This window comes from Maylandia zebra, linkage group LG19 (assembly GCF_041146795.1).
Source record: "Maylandia zebra isolate NMK-2024a linkage group LG19, Mzebra_GT3a, whole genome shotgun sequence".
Taxonomy (NCBI): domain Eukaryota; kingdom Metazoa; phylum Chordata; class Actinopteri; order Cichliformes; family Cichlidae; genus Maylandia; species Maylandia zebra.
In genome coordinates, this window is record NC_135185.1 from 5,995,852 (window position 1) to 6,021,094 (window position 25,243).

The window sequence follows — 25,243 nt, forward strand, 5'->3', positions numbered from 1 at the left end:
CATATGATTGTTGGCCTTTTCTCTGTATCTACCGTACAATATAAAGCGCCTTGAGGTGACTTTTGTTGTGATTTGGCGCTATATAAATAAAATTGAATTGAACTGAATTGAATTGAATTGAATCTATGCCCACTGTGAGCGACCATATTTGAACAGAGGCGGTGGCTTACGACACCAACTGTCTGCCATCTACAATCCAGTTCTGAGATCCCTTCCCTTCCTTAATACTCACTCACATCCTGGGCCATCTGACCTCAGGAAATCTCATGATAGGGTGGGGGTAGGTTTCACAATGAGCTGACCTACACCCGTTTTCACACCTTGGCTCGTGTGATTAGGTAGAGGATCATTAGGGGTCCATTGTCCCTTTTGGGGGGACCCTCTCATAGGGCTTAAATCTGGGACTCTCCACCGTTTGACCCTAGAACTGAAGAAGCTTCTTGGATGAGAGGTGAAAACAACTTAAAGAAGTCCAGATGCTTTTCTTTCCAAGCTCCTTAGACGACATATTTGGAACTGTTCATGTTTTCCCTCTTAACTTTTTGCCTCCATATGTGCTTAAAAAGCTGAGCTAAAAACAAAACACATCACAAGTAGATGTTCTTGACTTCCTTGTAGACAGTTATTTGGCTCTTTTCACCCCTGGAGGGACATAAGGCACTTCCACTTGTATCTTTTCTGAGATCATTTGAGATCCATGAGGAATCCATTGTGGAAGGTGTTGATATTGTTCATTAGGAAGGACATTGCTGTTATAAAGTGAGTTCTTAAGCTTTATTGCTCTGACTTTCTAGATGGGCTGGAGTTACAAATGCTCCGCGTGGCTTCCCAAGCCTTGGACTTTATCACCAGATGGAATTTGCTGATGCCATTAAATTACTGATTCCCAACATGGACAATGTGATTTTAACAGGCCTCTTAGGTCAAGTTTGTCTGAGGACACAACAACGGAGACTGTCCGGCCCGGGGCTCGAACCGGCAACCTTCCGATTACAAGGCGGTGCTCTGATACAAGCAGTTTAATTCTGTTTACATGCTACATTGTGGGACGACACCAGTTGCTAATGCTATCGCTTGTTCCTGCTGTTTGTACTGTGCCGTTATTTTTCATTCTCCCATTGTGCTCCACTCCAAGCAGGTCAGCAAATGTGCACTGAACGTGCATGTGACCTGAAAGCTATGCCATCCAGGATTCCAGACACATTTCCCATTCTTCCCAAAACAACTGATGGGTTAATGAACACAGCATAGCACATAACGTCCCACCAAGCATTAAGGATATCCAACACAGCTGCTGGAAGGCTTTCATGCAGAGCGGGCTACTGTTAATCATTTCCCACCATGTCATTAAAGGGGCAGATGTAGTCATGCAAAGGACTTCTCTTATTGGCTTGGCGCTAAATGAAGTGGGAGCGGGATGCTGGGCAATTGTCTCCATGGCTAAAGAAATGTTTTGGGTGTCAAGCTACATACAAAAATAAGATAGGATAGAAAATATTGCAGAAAAAATGTGTACTTTTTTCTTCTTCTTTTTTTAGAAATGTAGAAAGTAAAAAAGGTAAAACAACTCATATTGTGAACTCCTGCAATTTAAACCTATTTCGTAACCCTTTACAAATGAAACATAAGCAAATTCAGTTTATGGAACAAACTTCATTTAGGAGAGTTTAACCACACTCCCTGTAAACATTTTGCAAAGCTAATATTGACCCAATACAGCAGTTCTGTGTGACCTAAAGTGGACAGACTTTTAGTTTGAAAAGGAAGGAAGTGTCAGCTTGACACTCCTTGATTACAGCGCCTTTTCTCAAAACTAGTGAAAACTAGGTTAGCACCAAAAACATGCGGTAGGTTTAAATTTAGGTCTGCAAATAAAAAACTGCAAACTGTAAAACACAATTGCTGAATGAAAATTGAAGTTCCAGTGACAATTTGAGTCAAGGAGGGAAAGAAGTTCTAGAATGGAAAGTGACATTCTAAAATAAAAAAATGTAGAAGTTCTAATTTGGAAAAAAGGTTAAAAAAAAAAAGTAATTGTGTGGGATTTAAAATCGAATGAATATAACTTTACTGGAAAGTGACGCTCGAGAATTGAGGTTGGAGTTTTTAAGTAGGAAGTAAAATTCTAGAATACAAATGTAAAATGTTCCCTTTCAAAGTGCTGATTTGAACTAAATGGAACTTGGAATTTTACAATGAATACATAGAAACACTTTACAACTTTAGGATGAATTCAAATGTCTAGAATGAACAAGTTACAGAATGGAAGGTAAATGAAAGCTTCAAGAGTACGTTAGTGAAAGGTCCAGTTATAAGGGCATTTGCAGTAGCCAATGACAGCTTTTTAACAAATGACAACACAAAACAGACTTTGGTATAAAATACTTTAATAAATAATAGTATTGTTCTAAGAACAAACAAAAAAATTCCACTAACAAACCAAGACTTTTACCAAATATTGTACAAAATAATTACAATGTTCTGCACATTCAGCCCTCCGTGTGGGGCTAACAGAAAGTAAAAATTTACTGAGAGAAAAATTATTTGGGTTTTCTATGAATGCATCTGCATTAACAAAAAATATTGAAAAAAAAATCATCATATTCATCTGCAAACAGTGACGATAACTGACCCCCAACCCCCTCCTGCAACTGCTGTGGAGGTAACACTAAACATTTCTCTTTCTGTGTGTTCTTAGTGCAGAAACAGACTGGACAACATCCACAACAGTCAAACAACATCAACAGTAATACAACTTGTTCCCTTCATTAGACCAGAGTAGATACACACAGGGAGAGGCGGTACATTAGGATACAGACACATCTATTGCAAGCAGGTTCCCATTCACACAACACACTGTCTGTGATGAGGTTTCAGTGTCTTGCTAAACAGCACTTCCCCTGGGTGGATGATTACCGTGGAGTTGTTTGAAGCTAACACCATGCTGCTCTGTGCAGCATCTCTGCTGTCAGCAGACTGTAGAACTATAAATTTGTAACTCACATACTAAGAGGCTCAAGTGAGACTGGCAGCGGGGCTTTTAAGTTGTTTGGACCCTGCGTCCTCTACATACTGAAAATAGAAATCAGATGCATCAGTGCTGATTAAAGAGTCACCAAAGTTTTCCTTTTTGCCATTTGGTGTCCAATAATCTCGTAAGCAGCATGTGGCAGAGCACCTCAGAACCGTCAGTCAAAAACTTTCTTAACTTGAAATTATATTTCCATTCTGCCAGACATGAACAGAAACACATCATTTATAGCATACAGCACTTCGCCTTTGCTTTTGACAAGACAAATATCAAAATTCTTCAATTTGCTTGCCTGCTGTGATGCCAAAATGATGATTGTCAAATGTCAGTACATGCATTTCTGTAGGGAGTATGACATTAATGAATTAAGAAGTGCTTTCGGGAACAGCTTTACTCGTTTTGAGTGATGATACTGAGGAAAACCTGAACAAAGAAACCTAGATCTGGATCTACTCGGATTGCTTCAAATGTAAAAGAACAATGTGGATTAGAAGGTAGAGATCAGCAGTTATGAGTGAGTCATTAAGTGATAAATGACAATGGTGTGTTACAGCAAGTCCAATGTGGAGAAAATGAAAGAAAATACATAATTTAGCAAAAATCCAACAGAAAACTGAGCAAATACATAAATTAGAACCTATCTGGATACAAAATGGCATAAAATCAAAATAACATCAGTCATATTAATATATTTTTTGGAGGACTGGCTTTATACTTAGCCCTGAACACTGTGATAATGAAATTCAGGGACCGAAGTTTAAAAAGATCAAATGGACCCCCCCCCCCCCAAAAAAAAGAAAATACACTACAAATTGAATTTGTAGAATTAAAAGTATCAAAAGTAATAAAAGGTGACTATTGCAAATGCTCATAAAATTTCACTCTGGAGGTCTCCAGTGAGATGAAAATGACTGTTAATGATGGAGTTCCTGTAGCTGTAGCACTGATGACCCAGCTGATCCTCACAGCCTGTTCCAATGGCTGGCAGGTCTGGGATCAGCTCTCTAACAAATAATTCTAAACATAAAGACAAACAATCAACACTTAATTTCTCTTTAAACAAGTTTTCATGACTCAGTGGGACCACGGGCACTGAAAAATCTGTCTAAAACCTGTCGTAGTGTCAACAGACACTGATAAACGGAATGACATAATTAAAAAAAGAAAGAAAGAAACAACCACAAAACAATCTTATTTTTTAGAATAACTATGATACAAAGCATCACTTAAGTTATTAAACTCAAATATACACAGCCATTTTTTATATTTACATATGTACAATGCAAAGAAGAAAACAGCATTTACTGCGATCGAGTTGTTGTTAGGACTTCTTTCCCTTTTTGTGTATTTAAAATCTGCGTACAGTCTACAAGAGGAAGGAAAGAAGTAAAAATAGGAGCTGAAGGCACTTTTCTACTAAAGCAATATGCTGAAAAATAATCATGCAGACTTGCAGGAAGTAGTGCCAATTATTTTCAAATGATATATAAACCTTTAAGATGTTTATGACTGTAAACAAACAAACAAAAAAAAAATCATGCCAGGCATTATACAGTGGTTACTTTGTGCCAACTTTCAAAGAACTTAAATATATATATAAAACTTGTTTTTAGTATTTTTTTTCTTTAAATAAAAACACATGATTTGAAGACAGTGTAGAAAAGGCCCACAGGTGTGGGCTAAGGCAGACAGGAAACAAATGCACCACGCCACGCAGTAGAAACGGCGTTAACAGCTGCCAGCCAATGACGTTCAGTTAAATCTCCAAAGTTTCAAAGAAACAAACGTGAGCGTTAGTTTTTTTCTAGTGAAGCAAAAAAAAAAAAAAATAGAAAGAAATGTGTGTAAACAGAAAATCTAGAAATGTGAAAAGAAAATTCTTGATTTCAACAGTGTAACAATCCAGAAATCCCGAAGCCGTGATGTTTAATTTTCATGCCTCTTTTTTTTTTTATTTTTTATAGTAACATCTGTGCTGCAGAAGAAGAATTTAAATAAGGCGAGGCAAATAAAAAATATAAAATTAAAGCATCTGTAATCTTCACTTTTGGTGCTTTTAAGAGTTGAAAAGTCAGTGACATTGAAGACATCGCAGTTTCTTCCTTTTACTCAGACGGTCCCTCCTCTTCCTGTGTGGGGTTCACACGTAGTGATCTTTAATGTCCTCGCTGAGTTTGGCGGCATTCAGGTTTTTACACCGGTTGTCTTTGGGGCTGTACGCTGTCCGGTGCGGCACCTTCAGCGGACCGCTGCGCGTTGTACAAATCATCCCTCCCTTACCCATCATTCCCCTGTCCTGTGTTATGGTGCACTTCTGAGGCGGACACTTGTCTCCCATGCCCAACGCCCTTTCCTCGTCTTCCGCCTGATCCCCCTCGTGCTCCCCGTCCTCCTCACCCTCGGCCCCATCGCACGTCCTGTCAGAGGGGCCCATCAGTTTCTTGCATTCATACTGAACGTCTTTGTCGCGGTTATCCTTGAGAGCGTTGCTTCGCAGCGGCTCCAGCTGGTTGTTGACTGTTGTCTCCTCAGATCGGGCCGCTCTCTCGCGCTCTTTCTTCCTCTTGCGGGTCCACCAAACGCAAACAACGATGCAGAAGATCCAGAGAACGCTGAAGACCACACACAAAACTGGGACCAGGTAACCTGAAGAGGAAGGTTTAATGGGATATTAGGAGATCATTGCATTTAAAGATGTTACAAAGATATATCATACCATCGGCAAAATTAAGAAAAAAGCATGTACCTATTGTTTTGTACAGAATATAATAACTAAATTTGACTAAATTTGGAACCGCTTCAGTTTTTTCTTGCAGATCAGAGGCCAGAGAGTGATTGTATAGAATTTTGTAACATCAGTGTGATTCGTGATTGAGCAACACAATTTTAAGTGATAAATTGAACAAAAATGCTAGTTGTAGCAAATATGACAAAAATACGGTAGACTAATTCTCACAGAGGAACCGATGTGTAACTCACCAACAGTAGGGCACTCCACCACCACCTTCACTTTGACCTCAACCACTGCCAGAATGATGGTGCTGTTCTGGCGTTTGGACAGCGCAGTGGTGATAGCGCTGGCCACCTTCTGGATCTGTCCACAGTCGCCGTCTTTCGATCCTCCATCCTGCTCAAAAGACTACAAAGAGGAAGAACAGGAACAATAAGATTTATTTCTCTTTTTAATTCAAAATAACTTGTTTCGCCGTTTAGATTTGAATATGTGGTGGGTATAGCTCAGAGAAAGTTTAGTGTTTTCATAGCTGATTGCAGGAATTAATGGTTTCATTCAATTATGGTCCTGGAAGACACTTGCTTTTGTATAATCCTGGATTACATGAGAACATCTCATTGCATTTATTTTTGGTTAAAATCACATCATTTCTGTGCCTCTTCTGAAAGGTTCATCGTGTCACGTTTAGTTTTCTACTGCCAGAAAGTCTGATTCTCACAAACCAAACCCAGAAGATAAGCAAAACCAGAACCATCGTGACAAGAATAACAGAGAGAGTTCCAATCAAATCATGATCCCTGCACACACTAAAATATGTAATGCACATCTTAAACATCTGACAGTTGCTTTTCATTACAGGGGACACAAATACTCCCTCAAACCTTTCAGTGCTCTTTGAATAGAGCTTTTCAGCGATGTAAAGAAAAGCTGATTTGTAGGTAAAAGGAAAAAAATTTGCAAAACACAGATTCCCTCAGTGCAGCGGAGAAAGAAAAGAAGTCCCATTCGCCAAATGGTCAAAGTCTCGCTCGAGGCCATGTAAGAAGACAAAAAAGAAGAAGAAGAAAAAACACATTCATCCGTCAGAATAAAAGAGATTCTCCTCCCAACATCTGGCAGGCTGTGAACCCACCCCCCCCCCCCCCCCCCCCCCCGCTGAGGGTGGAGTTAATTGCCTAATAAGGTGCTGATGGTGAGAACAGAGAGGTGGAGTTGGGGATGCAGGGCTGTTGTTGGGGGATTAGCTGTGTGCTGTGTAGTTCAATTAGGACAAACAATAGAAAAGAGGCCAGCTGTGCTCCCTGCTCGCCTGGGGACAAACACTCCTTTTTTCTTCTCCTGAGGAAATCAGCAGCTCATTCACACACCCAACTTCCAGACTGACTGACAGATCACATTGCAGAGATACTGAGCTCAGTGCACAACGTGCATGCTGTAGACTGCAAGGAGATCTTTTGGGGTTCATCATTTTCTCTATATATTGTTTACTGTGTGTGGAGGTCCGAGTTTGCTTAATAACACCCAAATACTCTTGAAGGATTTATTTATTTATTTATTTTTACCATATTTTGTTCCAGTTTGGAGAGGAAATGTATCTAACACACTTGACAGCAACATGTGCTCAATTCTAGAACAATCACTGTTCTAGTGTTTAAGTTCCTCTTGTGCCAGAAAGCGGCTATCCTGAAGCAGGAGCTAAAACATCCCAACGCTGGAGTTCTAAGAACTTAGTTGTAATTTTGGGCATGTAGACAGGACTCCCTCCAAGAGCTGTAAGAAGAATCAGTCCACATCCTCTTACACTATTTCTACCTAGCGGGAAAGGTAATCCTCAGCAAAAAAAAGCTCAAACAGAAGGAAATAATTAATTTTTTTTGCAATTATTTGGGACTATCTTGAGCAGCGGATGAAAACACATTTAGTGTTTAGTTCATTAGTGTTGGTTTGTGTTTGTCCAACCCCAACTGGTCACGACAGACGGCTGCCCCCTCTGGAGTCCGGTTCTGCTAAAGGTTTCTTCTTGTTAAAAGGGAGCTTTTCCTTCCTACTGTCACCAAGTGCTCGCTCAAAGGGGGTTGTTTGATTGTTGCAGTTTTCTCTGGGGTTATTTAGGGTCTTTACCTTACAATACAAAGTGCCTTGTTGTTATAATATATATATATATATATATATATATATATATATATATATATATATATGTATATATATTAGGGGTGCAACGATATTCGTATCGATATTGAACCGTTCGATACAGTGCTTTCGGTTCGGTACGCATATGTATCGAACAATACAACATTTGTAATTTATTTTATCAATTTTCCTTCTGACGATGCTGTCTGTGTTGAGCGCTCAGTGAATCTGTGTTCGACTACTCCGCCTAGGCTGCACTGTCGAGCGCAGATCCACTGAGCGCTCCACACAGACAGCATAGTCAGGAGGGAGAGCACAGGGCAAGCTAGCGAGACAGAAGTTAAGCTCTCCTTGCAAGATGGACCTCCCCCACCCTCATTCAGATCTGGCGTTTGGAATTATTTTGGTTTTCATGTGACGTATGACCCTGAAGGTAAGCGAGTCATGGACTAAAGTAAAACAGTATGTTGGATGTGCCATGCAATGCTCAATTACATTGGTGTGAACTAGTGTGTTAGCGCAGTTAGCTCGTTAACGTGTTGGCCGTCTAGCCCCATGCACGGAGCGATCGGCGGTAGCTCGTTAACGGAGATTTGCCGTGTTGTGGCGTTTCAACGAGATTAACCTGAAAGCACTAGTGGGAACACAACGAATATGACTGCACATTTACGCCGACATCATCCTAGTGCAAAGACAAAAACAACAAGCATGCTACTAACTTTAGCCGAGTCATTTAGACAGCTGTTAGCACATGATTCTCCTTATGCTGCTGAGAATATAGCCCAGAAGAAGCGGATAGTATAGCTTTTATTTTGGAAAGAGACATTTCTCTGTAATAAACTCTCTTTTCCAAAGATGAGTGATTCCTCAATCAGATACAGGGCTTGCAATATCGCTAGCCCGACGTCCCGGAGCTAGCGATTTTTTCAGTCGGGCTACCAAAATCTATCTCTTCCCTGCCCGTCGGGCTATTGTAGGAAAAATATATGTCAATGCTTTTGCATTCTTTCAGAAATGTAGCTGGGTAATTATGTCATTGGGTGAGCCACTGTCAATATGTGACATATTGAAGTCGCGTTTGAATTTGCGCTTGTTTTTTTGCTTTCACTTTGCAATCGTGCGAACTGTGTATAGAGAGTGACAGCACTGATTGGTGAGTGATGATAATTTGTGCACCAATTCCTCTGACATCGTCTTATTAATCGTTAGCTTACTATGCAAACATGACAAGTGAAATCTCCCGGAGCAAGCTTAAACATGTGAGAGGTTGATCACGCAGAGAATCGCTGAGCTTATGTGAGTGCGTGTGTAAAAGTAGCAGGAGAAGTTATGACAAATCAGACTATAAGGCAAAAAGAAAGTGCAGCTTTATGGTTACATGGACAAAAGAATTTCTGTGGCTGCAATATGACGAGCTAAATAACCAGGGCTGCACATAAGTGGTCCGCAGGTGCGCATTCGCTGTCAAAATAAAAAACACGCACAAGGGTTAGGGTTAAATTTAAAAACTGTACTTTTGAGTTAAAATATATATTTATAATTTTAATAAATGACAAATTAAAAAGGCATGAACATTTTTTTTGTATCGAAAAAATATCGAACCGTGACACCAAAGTATCGAACCGAACCGTGAATTTTGTGTATCGTTGCACCCCTAATATATATATATATATATATATATATATATATATATATATATATATATATATATATATATATATATATATATATATATATGAATAAAACTCAACTAAATCGAATGCATGGCTACAAAGACAGAGGAAATTCCACCAGCGCCTCCAAAAAGCCAACAGCATCGAGCCAAACGTTTGCGATGCTATCAGCAGACAGAGCGCTGACTGGTAGAAACGCTGGCTTGGACAGTAATGGGAACAACAGTGGAATTCCCCATGAAGAGAAAGAAGCACAAAAAATTGTTAAAATTAAAAACAGTTTCCAACACTCCACTACAAAAGATTTCTTATGTATGATGACTGTTTTTTCCATGCCAAGCGCTAAAGCAAAGGACCAACACAGCATGAACATAAACAAGTGTTTCCCACCTTACTAGTTTTTCCATATCTGTATATAAATTCAACACCGCCACACCTACAACAAGCGGACATCAGTCTGCAAAGGTCTGTGCAGCACCCATGGACAACTCTGTGATGAGCATGCCTGATGAAACAAATCGAAGTAAACACTTTCAAATATTTGGCCACAACTTCTTGAACATCCCTCAGTTTTCCTTAAAAAACATTTGAAGAGGCCACAACATGTTCGAGGGGACACAAACCAAGACAAACCACTCGTCCCCACATGCATTCTGAAACACAGGCATCGCACTTCTTTCTCCGCTCAGGTTAAAGCCTGCGCTCAGATCATAAAGATTTCACTCGCACGTGAAACTGAGCGGTGACATATCACTGCAACACAAGTCCGCAACAAGTGGGAGTGGAGCTTTTTATTTTTTTTCCTCCTTCTTTTTATGAAAGCCTTGTTGAGGAGTTTGGGTGGATGTCAGGCTCACCACTCCTTTTCCTGTATCTGTCGCTCAAAACAGGCCTGCAAACATCAGAGGAACAAAAACTAATCCCCTCCATTAAGAGCTTAGATGTGACTGATTCCCTCAAGTCTGGGTGGCCGAGAGTGAGAAATACAGAAACTAAAACAAAGAGGGGGGAAATTATAAAGGAGGGCAAATAAAAGCAAGCAAGGGAGACAGATGGGATCAGACAGATTGTGCAGATATTAAAGGAGAAGATAAAGAAGACAGGGAAGGAAAAGATGCAGAGGAAGAAGAAGAAATATGCAGAAGGAGAGCAAGATCGGCAAGTTCCCAAAAGTAAAGCTAAATTTTAACCAGATGTTGTTAAAAGCATCAAATACTTCTTTCTTTCCTCTCTCTGTTTTCTAAAACAAGGACGAAATAAACCAAAAATAGAAAAAAGATCTGATTTTATTGTCCTCTACTGGAAACAATTTGCAGTGGGGGGTTATGTGCGATTCAATAAAGTGGAAGAAGAAAAAAAGGGACAAGTGAGGAGGAAAGACTGGGAGTTCGTGTAAGCAGGATCAAAGATCAGAGAGGCATCTCCACAGAATCATGGTAGTGGGTGGATGCAGTAGCCATAATGGGGGATGAATTATTTGCATAAAGATACATATTTCAAACTGAAGAAGCTTCTCGGATGAGCGGTGAAACATCTTCAAGCAACTTAAAGAAGTCGCTTTTCTTTCCAAGCTCCTTAGACTATGATGACCTGTATGACTGAGAACCTTCACAGATTTTCTAAACGTTTCTTTCTTCCTTTTCCTGTCTTGGAATCATCCTAAAACTTCTCACCAATGCTCTTTGCTTTTTCAAATATAAAGGCACAAGTCAGTCTTACATTGTGGGACAAGTGCACACAAGTGCATGTGTGTATGTGTGTAATAATTACCAAAGCGACTTCCACGGCATCACTGGTGGAGTAGGACTGGTCACAGAGGATGAGCAATGCCCGCTCTTCAGCAAGCGTCCGAGTCACGGGGAGATACCTCAGCTCCGAGCAGATGTTCTCCACTGTGGTTCCCTGCGGCACACGGACAACACGGGTGAACAAATTCCTCTCATTCCTTTTAAGTCTTTCTTACATGGATTCAATCCGAAAGCATCCCCCAGCAGGGGGAAAACCTTGCCTCATCAGCACTTTGTCAGAGGAGCAGATTTGTTCCCATTCAGACATGCCCGACAGGCATGACCCAGACAGCCAGACAAACTTTTCCCCTCCCCCTGCTAAGACTCAAAGTTTTTTGGCCAGTACAGAGCTGATCCAGCACCTGTCCCTTTTTAAAAGTGTCCTCTATATTAAAAGCCATGTGTTAATATTAATAAAGTCTTGAAATGTATGGAGAATACATTAAGAATCACGTTTATGTGAACTGTGCCTGCAATGTAAAACCACAGATTTTTGTTCAGTGCCACTAAAGCATAAGACATAAAAGGCTTTTGTAACTGGACCCACAGACCAAGCTTAAAAAAATTCAGAAGACAACGATTCAAGTTCCTACTTCTGTATGATTTACTCACCTGTGGCACTTTGTCCTTTTTAAAGATGAGTGTGATGTGAGCACAGTTGTTATCCAGATAGCCGCTGTTAGGTTCACACTGGGTGTGCAGAGGTGTGGGGGGGTCTGGCGTTGAGCACACCCCCCACTGATGACAGGGTGGCGAGAAGCAGGTGAGGAACTGGTGCTCCACACACTCGTGACCTCCGGGGCAGGACGGAAGGTTTGCTTCGGGAGGCGGAAGAGCCTTCGGGAGGATGCAGAGCTTACGGCCACATCTCACCTAGAGGAATTCAGCGTTCAGAGAGAGGGTCCACACCAAACGCTCAGTTAGCTAATACCGAGCTAGCTTAGCTTTAGCAATTACGATTCATTCTCGTATTCCTAACCTTGGAACAATGAACATTCCCGTTGACACACTGGCATGTGTTACATTCCTCCTCCCAGCGGCTGCCGTGAGGAAACTGTAGGTCAGTGTGACGGCATGGCTTCCCAAGTCCGATGACTGGAAAGAAGAAAGAATTAAAGCAACAATTGAAGTTGTCAAATGTAATCTTAAATGTAAGTTATAATCCTATAAAACTGCTGGAGTTCACTGTAGTCACATGAAAGCCATAGAGCTGCCCTAGGTAGACATATTATTCTCTCTCCTTTTCTTCTGTCATATACAGCACCTACTATCAGAGTAGTGAATGCTTACATTAAAAATGGTGGAAGTTCAAAATAATGATGTCAGTGTATGCCGATGTAGTCCTGCAAGCCAAAAGCTCACTCCATTTCAGATACTTTTTCTATTTTTAGCTCTGCTTGATGTCATAGACAGAGGATATTGCAAATATGGTTGTCTTAGCCCCTCCTGCTTTTAAGACCTTGTGTTTACTGGGGACAGCCAATCAGAAGACAGGGAGCTTAAATAGAGGGCCAAGGGATCTACGTATAGGCTTCAGACCCAAAGGGCACACAAAGGGTGCTAAATAAAGACAAACGTTTGTGAAAAATGAACAAACAGCTACTCTGATAAAAGGTCCAAGCAAAGAAATATTGGAAACGAGCATAATAGGTCTTCTTTAATAAAATGATTCAAATCTGGTTTATGTCTAAACCATCATCTTATGAACCTCTATAAACAGCTATTTATTGTACTTACAGTCTTGGCAGCGAGGTCCAGCATGTCCTGGAGGACAGAGACAGCGGTAGCCATTGATCTCATCCATGCAGGTCGAACCTTCAGCACAAGGAGACGACTGACACTCATCGATGTCTGAAAGAGAAAACCGCAGGCAGCGTGCAGAGAATTATTAAACTTCTAATGCCCACCATAGACCAGTCTAGACAAGTCCCGGTGACTCACTGTAACAACTGTGAGTGCTTTATTTAAAAAGCAAGCATTGTAGGCATTGTTAGAAAAAACTTTTCAGATTATAGCGCATAGAAAGTTGAAAACTACAACCTAAAAACATTAAGAACTAAAAAATATTTTTAAGTACAGATATTTCTTTCAGTGTTGCATTTCTCTTTTGAGTGTTTCTCTACTTAAAAAAAAAAAAAAAAAAAGTCTCAAATACCGGTTTGGTTTTAAACTCTTTAAAAGAATAACGCTGAACGCTTTGGTTCAGCGGGGGCTTTTTCTGAAGAGCTCTCTCCCAGAAGGGCCACGGGAGAGCGCACAGACCTGTCTGACAAACTTCAGCTCTGACCTCGCTCGGTGCAGAGGGGAGAGGTTAAGACGGTCTTCCTGAAAGGCTTCCTAATCTGTCGCCCTGAAACAATCGGCTCACGCTCCCTCGCTGCGGCCTTTCACCCCTGAACCCCCGCCCATCTGACCCCAGCCTCATGCCCCCTTCCAGTTCCCAGGGACTCACTGATGCGGCAGTCCGGTCCAGCGAATCCTGGAGCGCACTCGCAGCGAAACCAGTTCACACCATCCACACAGATGCCACCGTTGTAGCTACAAAGGAGACAGGAGACAGATCCAAACAAGTCAATCAAAAGTGGATTTAACCTAGAAACAAATATTCAGTTTTTGATGTTAACAAAAGCTCTCTGAATTTTTTTTGTACTTGGTAAGTAAATAATCTAATTTGACCCATATAACCCCGCCCACACACACAAAAGAGATAAGAAAATTTACGCATAGCTGGAAAATGGGTGAACGGGTAGATATGTGTAGCTTAGTAGTCCTGATTTATCCCACGCTCTGCTCTGTGGGTCTGCAGAGCCTCTCAGGCGCAGCAGGATGAAGCTGATCCCAGATCAATGTCCAGGCTTCATATGTAAATCTGCCCAGGCCACATACCGAGCCCCCCCAAACACCCCTCAACACCTTCACTCCTTACAATGTTTCCCAGGTCGAGGTCGGTGAATGGTCAGAGGGGTGACACTTCACACTCTCCTGCACTTCTCCCCCTCCTCATCCACCGCCTTCTCCAAAAAACCAAAACCACCACTAATCCACCTGTCAGTCATTGAAGGGGAGGGCAAGGGGGAGGGAAGGCTTTTGTCCAGGGTAGCCTCTCTGATGTAGAGAATCCCAAGATCTCAACAGTTTGCGTACTCCTCATTTTTTCAATAAATTGCAAAAAACAAAAAAATTATAAAATGTGTTGTTTTGTGTAGCCAACCAACCAACAACCTCAAACTCATTAACAAAAACACATCACATACAGATTTCCTTAGATACTGATATATTGTAGCACCAATACATTTTTAAAAATCATTAGAGGGCAAAATATTTCCATATCTTACCAGGGATGAGGATTGCAGTCATCAACATCTGCAAGAGGAAAGACATAATTAACTTTAAAACTTGAAACCTGTCATAATCCATAGGTGAGAATGAGTGAGTTGTATAAATGTATAAAAAGCATATGTAACTGATTTTATCCTGATGCATTAACAGTATATAGACATACGTTTTTTTAAACACACAGTATCTGCATGTATCCTGGTTAGTAAGAGAATGTAAGAAATACCCAAAACTTTGCATACTCTGTGAACATGTGGGTCCTTCCCAGCCGTCTTTGCATATACAAGTGTAGGCGTCTCCCCCTCCAACACATGTCCCTCCATTTTCGCAAGGACCTGAATCACAGGTGCTGTTCTTGGCTAAAAAAAACAAATAAAACACAGTAAAAAATTTTTTTTATAAATCATTAATGTAACTCTGTGTTTTTGCAGTGAAACAAAAGTGATGCTGGTGTCTCACCCATGTTGCAGGTGCTGCCACCCCAGCCTGAGTGACAGCTGCACAGGAAGGAGTCTCCGTGGTCATAACACGTTCCCCCGTTACTGCAGGTAGTGGAGTCACACTGGCTCTCGCCTACACCGAGATGGCATGGGGAAAAGATTTTAAGCTTTTGACGCAATGCAAAGTGTCTATTTAATGAGTTGGCTCGCATGTTGAACTTACGTGAGTGGCAGGTCTTTCCTTTCCAGTTGTCTACACAGTTGCAGTAGAAGTCATTAAGCAGATCGACACATTGGCCTCCATTCTGACAGGGGTTCCTGCTGCACTCGTTTACGTCTGGAAAAGAGTCAGACAGCAACTCAGTGCACTCGTTTTAGCTACTGATTACCGTCCTAACGTAATCAGATAACGTGTGATAATAGTTTGGTTCAACTCTTCAGCAAAAACTCAAGCTTCTCTAGCCCCAGGCATAGTCTTGGCAGAGATTATAGTATTTTGCACTCAAAACTGTCAATGTTTATTTCACCAATAAATTACTTCTGTCTAAACCTAACCCTTTTCCTTTCAAATATAATATAGACTGTCATCTGCAAATGTGTGCACTGTCTGTAAGCACATAGCCACAAAATAGATTTTGAGTCTGTCAGCTGGCTTGATTGTTACATTTTACACCTGTATTTATCTCAAATCTTCTAGTCCTCTGCGAGATCCTCAAACTGCTCATCATTCCTCTTGTGTCTCCCATGGCTGTGACTCATAATCTGCATGACTCAGCCAGGCTCTCCTTTACAGCTTGTACTGTTGAGCTACACCAACACTGAGAAAAATCCACTCCTCTGCCACACACCTACACACACTCACCAACATCACAGAGGCTGCCCTCCCAGCCGTCTGGGCAGAAACACTTAAAGGAGTTGATCTCATCGATGCAAGTGCCTCCGTTCTTGCACGGAGATGATGCACAGTCATTAATGTCTGCAGGCAAAGAGAGAAGAGTTCTTTTAATACCCTGTTAATTTTCAAGAAAAGATCAAAACTGTTGATTTTTGTCTTTTACATTTTGTTTATTGAGATTCTTTCTTCCTTCTGCTGTAGACCAAACTAAGTAGACCAAACTAAGACAGACATGATTGCTGAAGTGAGAGTTTGAATTACCGTAAGAATTATGTGGTTCCCAGTGATGGTAACTGATGATAAATATAGTCAGTGTGTGTGTGTGTGTGTGTGTGTGTGTGTGTGTGGGTGGGTCAGCTAATAATGACTCACTCTCATGGCAGTAGGTGCCAGTGAATCCCGGATCACAGGAGCAGCTGAAGTTCCCAGCCGGCAGGCTGATGCAGCGGCCACGCGGTCCACACACATTGGATGAGATGTTCCACACCCTCTTTTTAGTGTCGTTAGTTGTGACGGCAACAGTGCAACTATCAATCACTTGGGGTAACGAAATGAAAAAGAGATGATCAGCAAGGGGAGCACTTTGGAATTATTTGTCACAATTTTCTGATGAGTACATTTTTTAAAAATGTGAAGATGCTGGGTTACCTTCACATTGGTTGGTCTTGCAGTGGTCCTTGAGCTCTGAACAGGTTTTGCCCTCATAGTCATCCGGACAGCTGCAGTAGAAATCACCGGTCAGGCTGTGGCACTGAGCCTTGTTCTGACACGGGTTTGGGCTACAGGGGTTGTTCTGCAACTTCAGGAAGAAAAACAGAAAATGCATTTGTGAAACGAAACTACAGCAAAAACATCAAACTGTCTTCTGCATATTATATAAGTTGGATTTAGTCCTTACCTCACACGTTGTTCCAGTGAAGCCCTGTGGGCATTCACACATGAAGCCGTGCAGCAGGGTGTGGCAGCGCCCGCCGTTCTTACATGGACTGCTACTGCACCAGTTCCTCGGAACCTCGCAGTGCCGACCCCCAAAACCTGGCTGGCAGACACACTGGTAGCCTCTGGCCAACTCCTGGTATAAAGATAAGAAGTCATCAAAGTGTCTGCTGACACATTTTATTTATAGAGGATAATTAAACTGTCACTTTTGTCCAGATATGTTCAAGCTTTCACCATGACAACTGCTGTGACATTTGGAAAGGGTAAGTTGCACATCACAAATAGTGACTGATTTCAGGTTATAAGGAAAAAACTGTTTTTCACTAAGAAACAGCTCAACACCTTCTTTAGCTAATACATGCAAAACTAACCAGGAGGCTGATGCAGCTTACTTGACTTACTGGATCAATGCCATGCATTTTCTTTAATTCTTGATTTATCTGAAACAGGCTTCAAATCCAAACCCAAGTCCATATTTGAAGTTTTGTTTTTTATTTGTTTAACAAAACACAAAAGCTCATTCAGTCATTGAATGTTGATAACCTTTCAAAGTCATAATAGCTTATTCTTTTATGTTGTGACAGGTACTTGGATGATTGACAAGAAGCATGTTACTTCTCCGTTGCTGTCATCACATCAAAAATAAAATCAATAAAGACCTCATTATGTTTGAACTAAAAAGTCTCACCTTGCAGGTCCCTCCGTTCTGACACTGTCCGTGACAGCTGTTCACGTCTGTTGAATAATCAATCACAAGAAAAATGTCAGATCTGAAACAGACTTTGACAAAATGGGCAGAACAGTGTTGTAACGTGCAGCTGCTACAGGAAAGTGGTCGATGAAACCAAAGCAAAGTTTTCCATGCCTGGAAGAATTGCAGATTCAGAGGTGCAGATGAGCTGTGAGAATGTGCAACGGAATTTAACTTGCAGAGGGAAAAAAGCTAACCCTAAAGAGTTTAAGCAATTTAAGAAAAAAGTTTGATAGTTTGGGAAAACATTGTAGTTTTAGAAGAGTGAGCCAGTGTGTAGCAGGTACACAGCCATAAGGGAGGTATAAAAGAGACAGAATACAGCTAAAGCCCAGCTTCCTTGGCCGACAAGCTTCTCTTCCACTGCCATCTGCAAATCTCTGGATTTCTCAGTAGACGTTTTTCTTTTTGTGCTTTCTAAGAAGATAAACTCTTCTTGACTTTTATGTGTACAATGTAAAATATACTATATACATATGAATTATTAAGGACTATACTGGACAGCAGCTCATTCTGTTGCTAGCACACCTGTGTCACCAAAGCATAAGGAAATTCTAGTCAAAATGTTTTGGTCACATAATATGAACATGTACTTTCTACTGTTGGAAGATTTTAAGGTGAAGTTTTGATTGTTTTGCCAATATTTTTTAAATTTACCACTGAGCTTAGAGATTGGACTGTTTCCAAAATTAAAGGTCAAAGATAAATTTATTCTTTAATATATCTTTAATAAACGTGATTAATTAAATCAATTTGCCAAAGAAAAAAATTTGGTGGCAATAAAATTGCTGAAAATATGCAAAAACAGGTTAAAACTCACATGCTTTTAAGGCCCCGTGTGACTTTTTTGTGCAGATATTTTTTTCTTTATTTCGGGAAAAGAAAAAAAACTGCAGTAAATACTATGTTCAGATATTAAAAGATGTTACCTATTATATTGGAATTTACTAGAATTTTGCTAGCAATTTTGATATCGATAGATATTAATAGCATATTGCTATGCTGTCAGTGCTTGTAGTAAGCATCTAGAAAGACCATTTTTCCTGAAAAATTGGTTATTATTTTTGAAATAGGAATTACATGATGTAGATTTTCATGAGAAACCATCTATCAGAACAAACACTGATTTACTGCTACAGTGGAAAAGAAGCTGGCTGGACAGAGGCCCATGTTTCACCTCTGTTTTCTACAGGTAGCTGGAAAGAGGCTAAAGACTAATGATCTGCTGGACTGATACTAACTGATGTCACAGTTCTGGCCCACCCATCCATGAAAGCAGGCACAGTGATATCCACCAATCAAGTTTTTGCAAGCGTAAGCATTGAGGCACGGCTTCCCCGCGCACTCATTTACATCTGAAAAATGGAGATGAGAGACACAGAGAAAATGAATTAAAGCCAAGAACCTGCTCAGAAAGCCCGTCACCAAGCACAGCCTCCTGTCACACAGCCCACTGAAATGAAGGCCAAAGATCGAAGGTCTTTCCCAAACTTCCCTTTTAGCGACAACTTATGTGAATTGTTTTTTTTTCTTTTTTCATTTCATTTACGGGCTTTAAACGCAGGAACAAAAAATGCTCCATGGTAACTCAAAGTGCTGCGAATTATCCTGCAATATTTGACTCATGGTAACTCTTTCCAACACCTTGATTTATGGTTGTCATCCGCACTGGGCATACGCTGTTTGTAGACCTGTTTGGAGCTGTCTCCAAAACCAATTTTGGTGCTTTGATGGTTATTGGAAACACTTCAGTAGCGCCCTACCACAGCACAAGTTTAATTTAATTCCTGTATTGCTCACAGCTTTCTGCACTTATTATATATATATATATATATATATATATGACACATCAAGTTACTTTTTGCACAGTGTGCAGTCATTTGCACAACCCACTGTCATTGTTGTCATCTGCTGTCTTGTGTCTGTATCGTTCTGTTCTGTCTGGTGTTGCACTGTCTTTGTTTTGTGTTTTTGCCATTTTTGCACACTTGCACTTTATGGAGTCCTGTGTTGATTGTCTGTTATATGTCATATGTAGCACTATGGTCTTGGAGGAATGTTGTCTCGTTTCACTGTGAACTGTACCACCGCACATGGTTGGAATCACAATAAAGCCACTTGATTTATTTAAATAAATGAACACTGAAATAAATGTAATGTGTACTAGGTAATAAAGTAAAGTTCATGTCTGGATGGGTGTTTACTTTTCCACTGGTTTCCATTGCCTCCCCCTACTCCTGCCATTTTGTCCTCATCCCCACCCCTAGGGGTTAATGTCTCTCTTTTGCATTCCCTGAGGGCCAACCTGCGGCATTCCAAGTGGTCAGTTTCAGAGGCAGCGCTCGCCGCTCCCACCGTGCCGCCTTGCCCACTATAAACCAACACACAGTGCATTAATACTACTCCCAGGAGGTAAGCGGCACCTGTTAGCCTGCTGAAACTAAACACCCCAAACCCCTTCCCAAAACCCGAGCCTCCTCCCGATCTAAAGCACCCGTTCACTTCATCTCCCTCTCCCACAGGTACCACCCTGCTCCCTGAAAGGGGAAGCACTCTGAGAATAACAGGACTCGTAACACAAGCCGCTGCATTTCGGTTGCTCCCTGTGTATGTTTACAGGTTATAAAGTGTTTCCTGGCTGAAGCCGGAGGGTGTGAGGGCTCCGCTATGCTGGGGCGTTGCCTCACCGTAGCGCATATACTCCACTGTTACGGCCAGTCTGGAGCCAAAGATAACCCCCCAGTGGAGTAGATTTGGTCCCAAGGCTAGCAGTTGCCAGGCGGGGGGTTATTTTTAGCTTTACTCAAGTCACCTGGCTCAAATTGCAGACGATGCTCGGAGAGCGTCTCCGCTGGGCATGCGCATGCACAGACAGACACACACATGAAATTAGTGGGCCTCTTGCAGTTATACTGCTGGTTAAACGATGTGGCAGGATAAACAAACAACTAGATATGCTGTAACTCTGCGCGCAAGTGTGGATGCATGGAATTCACCATAGGTGCCACACACATTGGCTTCACCACATATCATCTAGCATGCAGTGGTTTTTCAAATTAGGATTTTAAAATTAAAATTATATAATATTATGAAGCTTCTACCTGAAAGACACCTAATTTAATTTGAAAAACACATCAATTTATGATGTTGAGCAGTCAAAAAAAAAAAAAAAAAAAAAAGAGCTGCTCAAATGAGATGATTCTCTTTCTTTAGAATACATCATTCATTAGATGGAGACAGACAGACATACCTATCTGGCAGGTCTTGCCTGTCCACTGTGGAAGACAGAGGCATTCGAAGCCGTTCTCCATGTCGATGCATGTCCCGCCCTGAGCACAGGGGCTGGAGGCACATTCATCAGTGTCTGAAATATAAGACTTATGTTAAAGCTACTATCACAGCCACAGTACTTAGTGTGGTACAGAAAACTATAGTTATATGTATCCATCTAAGTAATATTTGCCATACCTGGGAAATACCTAGACAGTTTAGCACCTCTCACCTTTAGCACAGGTTGGCCCAGTCCAGCCAGCAGGACAGTGACACTCAAACCCCGTAGGGACTTCGTGGCACGTCCCTCCGTTGGCACAAGGGTTAGACACACAGGCATGCTCCGCTAAAAAGAAAGTCAAATGTCTAATTGATTTTTATGTTTCTTTGGAGCTTTGTCCCAAATGTACTGTGGCCCAAAGCAAAGGTCTTTGAACCTAAATGTTTGGTGCGTTGTATTTAGACACTGACCGATTTCGCAGTTCTTGCCAGAGTAGCCATCCGGACAGGCGCAGTGGTATTCGTCTGGTTCCGTGTTCATACACGTTCCTCCATTCTTACAGGGCCGGTTGGTCCCACAGTAGTTCAGATCTGCACAGAGACAGAACAGTAAAGTGTGTGTGTGAAGTGATATTTCTGGGAGAAGCTATCTGATAGATAACTAGCAGCAAAATTGTTACGTACAAAAGCCTCCCTGACCAAAAAATAATAATTAAATACTTTGAGGTGTCATTATTCTGCATCTCTGTGCTCTTTAACTTCCAAAACACATCAGCCACCATCACTTTTTTCCTACAAAATGATGAATTTATTCCATTTCTATCTCACTACCCTGCATCCTGACCAGTCTCACCATGAGGCCAAGATGAATCCAACAACAAAGGATCACAGTCCTACAGGAGCAACAGGTTTTCTTTATTTCCAAGACATTGGACAACTGAAATGGTACCTATTATGTCTGCTCACATTGTTGTCACAGTTATATTTTCTTTGATCACTACAACCCAAAGACATTTTTTATTTACTGACTAATTTTAAGATCACAGCTTAATTAAGCCTCGAGCATCTATTTAAGCAGTCGCTCTCTCTGCAAGCCACTTGTCAACCCACCTCCAACCCAGCTCCTTATTTCACGCTATTCATGTTGTTTCTGACTTAATTAATTCTATTCAGGTTATATGCTGCCGCCCTCCCCACAAAACGGAGGTATACTGCCACATGTCAATTAGTGCACACAGAATAAGAATCCTGTGTTGACTAACATGGTCCCGTCAGAGCTAGCGTCTGTAATAAATAACCATAAGGATTGTTTGTCTTGGAAATTCTGGCTATGTTAAAGATGGATATCTTAGATCTTAGAAAACATATTTAACTTCTGACCTTTATCACATAGCAGGCCTCCCCAGTTCTTCTCACAGTTGCACTGCCAGGGCTGCTTGCAGGTACCATGAACACAGCCTGGGTATGGCAAGCACTCCTCACACAACGGACCCTGCCAGCCGTAGTTACACCTGCAACACAGAGAAAAGAAATGTCCTTATTTTAATTACCAAATACTTTTGCTGTTGATACAGACAGCACACCTGGGCAGCTGTTTTTGCCTCCTCGCTTCTTTCTTTTCCTCAATCAGGAACAATATGAACCCGAAAACTGGTTACAGACAGTTAAGCTCCTGAGGACTGAAATACTTGTGCCATTACTAATAAATAAAAAGCACACATAGAAGAGGGAAAACAGTGGGTGAGTGTATTTATTAGCAAAATAAGTGCCTCTTATTTCACACGCACAATAAGAATGTGTTCTTAATAGCACAACCAGCTTGAGGGAGCATCAGGCACACAGACAGGCTTAAAAATGCGAGGGGAAAGGGTGGGGGGGTAGGAGGATTTAGCCTTGAGAAAGAGTGATAGTTACGTATTGATAACAATAAAGTCATTTAATACTTCTACGATGTCGGGAAACACAGAGGAGCACTTGATGTCATGCCATCGTGCCAGTGGGACATGGCTGGTGAACACGAGGGATGCTGCCGGGTGCCAAAAAAAGGGCAATTTATGGAGTTCAGAGAGGGAAGAATTCTGCATACATGAAGGGTCAGCAAGTACAAACATCACTGTACTTGACTCAGCCACACATTACCACTGTGACACTGCAGCTGAACGCCACAGCAGGACAAAGCATCTTCATCGAGGTGAGTGACATGTTTGCTGCCACTCCTAATCTTAGAACATGCAGGGCCAGGGGACATTCCTGAGTGTGTTGTGTGTGTGGGCCTGCAAATATCTCGTCATGCTTACTTTCATGTGCACATTCATTCACATTTCCTACAAAGTTTCAGGTCAATTATTCAAAACTAGCTTATGTCTTACTGCTGTAGCACTTATATATGAAATGTGACTTCACTGCTAATATAAAAGTCCAAAAGTCTCATCAGAAGTCTTCAAATTGTTCATTTTGCCAACATATTTGTCCAAAACTCCCAAGTATTAAGTATTAGCAAAAAAAACCTGCACTTTTATTAGAGTTAAAGCCTTCCTTGGTGTATAATACGACTTATATCATCAGAGGCAATACTGTAATCTACAAAATACTGTCGATAAAAGAGAAAAGTGACCTTCTAAGAGCCCGCCCATTTTGTTTGTTTTGTGCATTTCTTCACACAGACGTCATGCACGCCGTGTCTGCTCTCTGCCCTCTTCCTGTGCCGTGAGCGTGGCTTGAGGGCAAACTTGGAACGGGTGTTTTTTTGTGGAACGAGGCTTAGTCGTCTCGAAGCAGAGGCAGGCACAGGGTTAGCTAATCTGTTGGTATATGGCAGCGCTCTGTTATTCCAAGGCCAGTGGTAACCTTGCCCCACCTGTCCTGTCATTTCTCCGTTGGGGCTATTTTGGGGCCCGCAAAACCCACCTCCCCACCCAACCAGCCCTCCTCTCCTTCGACTCTCACGAACACTTCAAAATGGAAGCCGACCAAAAGACCAAAAGGCAGCGAAATGGGCCTCTGTAGCCTGCTGTGATGTGCTGTAGTACTTTGGGACAATGACAGACGGGATAGCACTCAAAAAAAAAAATGTGACTGGGCCCTGGCGTCCAGGAAAACTATCAGAAACCAAAAGAATAAAGCCTATTTGACCCAGGATCACATTTATTATGGTAGCTAATTTCAAATTTTGCTCTAACGGTCTTTAAACTCAATTCATGCAAAATGCTAACAACATATTTTCTGTAGCTGGTGGCCTTTCCTATTAAATGAGCTTGGAATACCTGTGTGTGGTATCAGGCAAACAGAGGCACACTTAAAACAAAGAAAGAAATGGAGCAGTGACCAAGTTCTGATTACATCAAAACATGCACAGACAGTTTGGTCTCATGCACAACTTGCAAGTAGAAATGTTTTTAACTGTATGCATGACTGCAATTTTCATCTGATCTCGCTCTGTATTTGCAATTCACTTATGCATATGTGTGTGTTTGTGTGTCTGGGAGACAGTGCTATGTATTGTTTACTACTGTATGCAGTGTTGTCCGGCTCTGCGGTTGGCAGTAGTGCCCTGCACACTGTCAGCGGTGGCAGAGCGGACAGCCTGTCTGGCTGCAGTGTGGGAGAGCAGGGAAATGGTTTCGGGCAGCCACAGGCCAAGGGTGGCATTACCCACAAGCACCGTCACTGGGCTGCTGCTGTCCCATCAATGGAGGGGGCCATGGGGGCCAAGCCAGGGCCTAAAATATCCCTCCTTTACCACAAAACCCCACGCCCCGCCGCTGCCCCTCAGACAAACCACACCCTGAAGACGGGACGGTGGGCCGAGGTAGAGGGGGCTGTGTGTGTGAGTGTCCGTGTGTGGGACCGCTGAATTATTTACAGGCAAGTCTCGCGCCCAAATCCAGCAGACGGACTTAGCCTGCTGTTGCCTAGCTACATGTTTAGTAGTGTCACATGAGGGAGCGTAGGTTGTGAATGCGCTGTGTGTAAGAAACAAGATACCAAACACACATTTTTAGTTTCCTTCTGCCAGGCTGAGATGCTTTTTTTCCCCCTGTTTCTTTCTCTTTTCTCTTCCCTCAAAATTTCCCAGACATTAACCCAGTAACTACTTCTTCTTCTTCTGTTTTTTTCCTCCTCTCTGAAATATAAAATGTTTTGACCGCTATGAGTCGGGTTTTCTCTGTTCTATCATGGGGACAAAAGAATCGGGGTTTAATACTTCTTCTGACATCACATTCGCTCTAACTTGTTCGGTATGCGTTCGCCCTGACA

The 25,243-nt window shown here is 41.7% G+C and overlaps 1 protein-coding gene across 2 annotated transcripts in view; it reads right to left on the reverse strand.

The window, feature by feature from the left end:
* Positions 1 to 2,370: 2,370 nt before the first annotated feature.
* The window catches only part of LOC101483022 (protein jagged-2), a 50,729-nt gene continuing 27,856 nt past the window's right edge, over positions 2,371 to 25,243 (reverse strand). The window contains exons 6-26 of one of the 2 annotated variants that reach the window (XM_004554689.4): positions 22,367 to 22,497; positions 21,458 to 21,577; positions 21,219 to 21,332; positions 20,967 to 21,080; positions 18,958 to 19,071; positions 17,654 to 17,700; positions 16,925 to 17,098; positions 16,675 to 16,825; positions 16,399 to 16,563; positions 15,994 to 16,107; positions 15,355 to 15,468; positions 15,151 to 15,264; positions 14,934 to 15,050; positions 14,691 to 14,718; positions 13,808 to 13,893; positions 13,093 to 13,206; positions 12,335 to 12,450; positions 11,968 to 12,228; positions 11,339 to 11,470; positions 6,011 to 6,170; positions 2,371 to 5,677 (exon numbers count right to left, since the gene is read on the reverse strand). In XM_004554689.4, coding sequence (XP_004554746.1) covers positions 5,172 to 5,677; positions 6,011 to 6,170; positions 11,339 to 11,470; positions 11,968 to 12,228; positions 12,335 to 12,450; positions 13,093 to 13,206; positions 13,808 to 13,893; positions 14,691 to 14,718; positions 14,934 to 15,050; positions 15,151 to 15,264; positions 15,355 to 15,468; positions 15,994 to 16,107; positions 16,399 to 16,563; positions 16,675 to 16,825; positions 16,925 to 17,098; positions 17,654 to 17,700; positions 18,958 to 19,071; positions 20,967 to 21,080; positions 21,219 to 21,332; positions 21,458 to 21,577; positions 22,367 to 22,497 — 2,992 coding nt within the window. In that variant the 3' untranslated portion in view covers positions 2,371 to 5,171. The remainder of the gene's footprint in view (positions 5,678 to 6,010; positions 6,171 to 11,338; positions 11,471 to 11,967; positions 12,229 to 12,334; positions 12,451 to 13,092; positions 13,207 to 13,807; positions 13,894 to 14,690; positions 14,719 to 14,933; positions 15,051 to 15,150; positions 15,265 to 15,354; positions 15,469 to 15,993; positions 16,108 to 16,398; positions 16,564 to 16,674; positions 16,826 to 16,924; positions 17,099 to 17,653; positions 17,701 to 18,957; positions 19,072 to 20,966; positions 21,081 to 21,218; positions 21,333 to 21,457; positions 21,578 to 22,366; positions 22,498 to 25,243) is intronic. The other variant, XM_004554690.4, reaches the window with a different exon arrangement.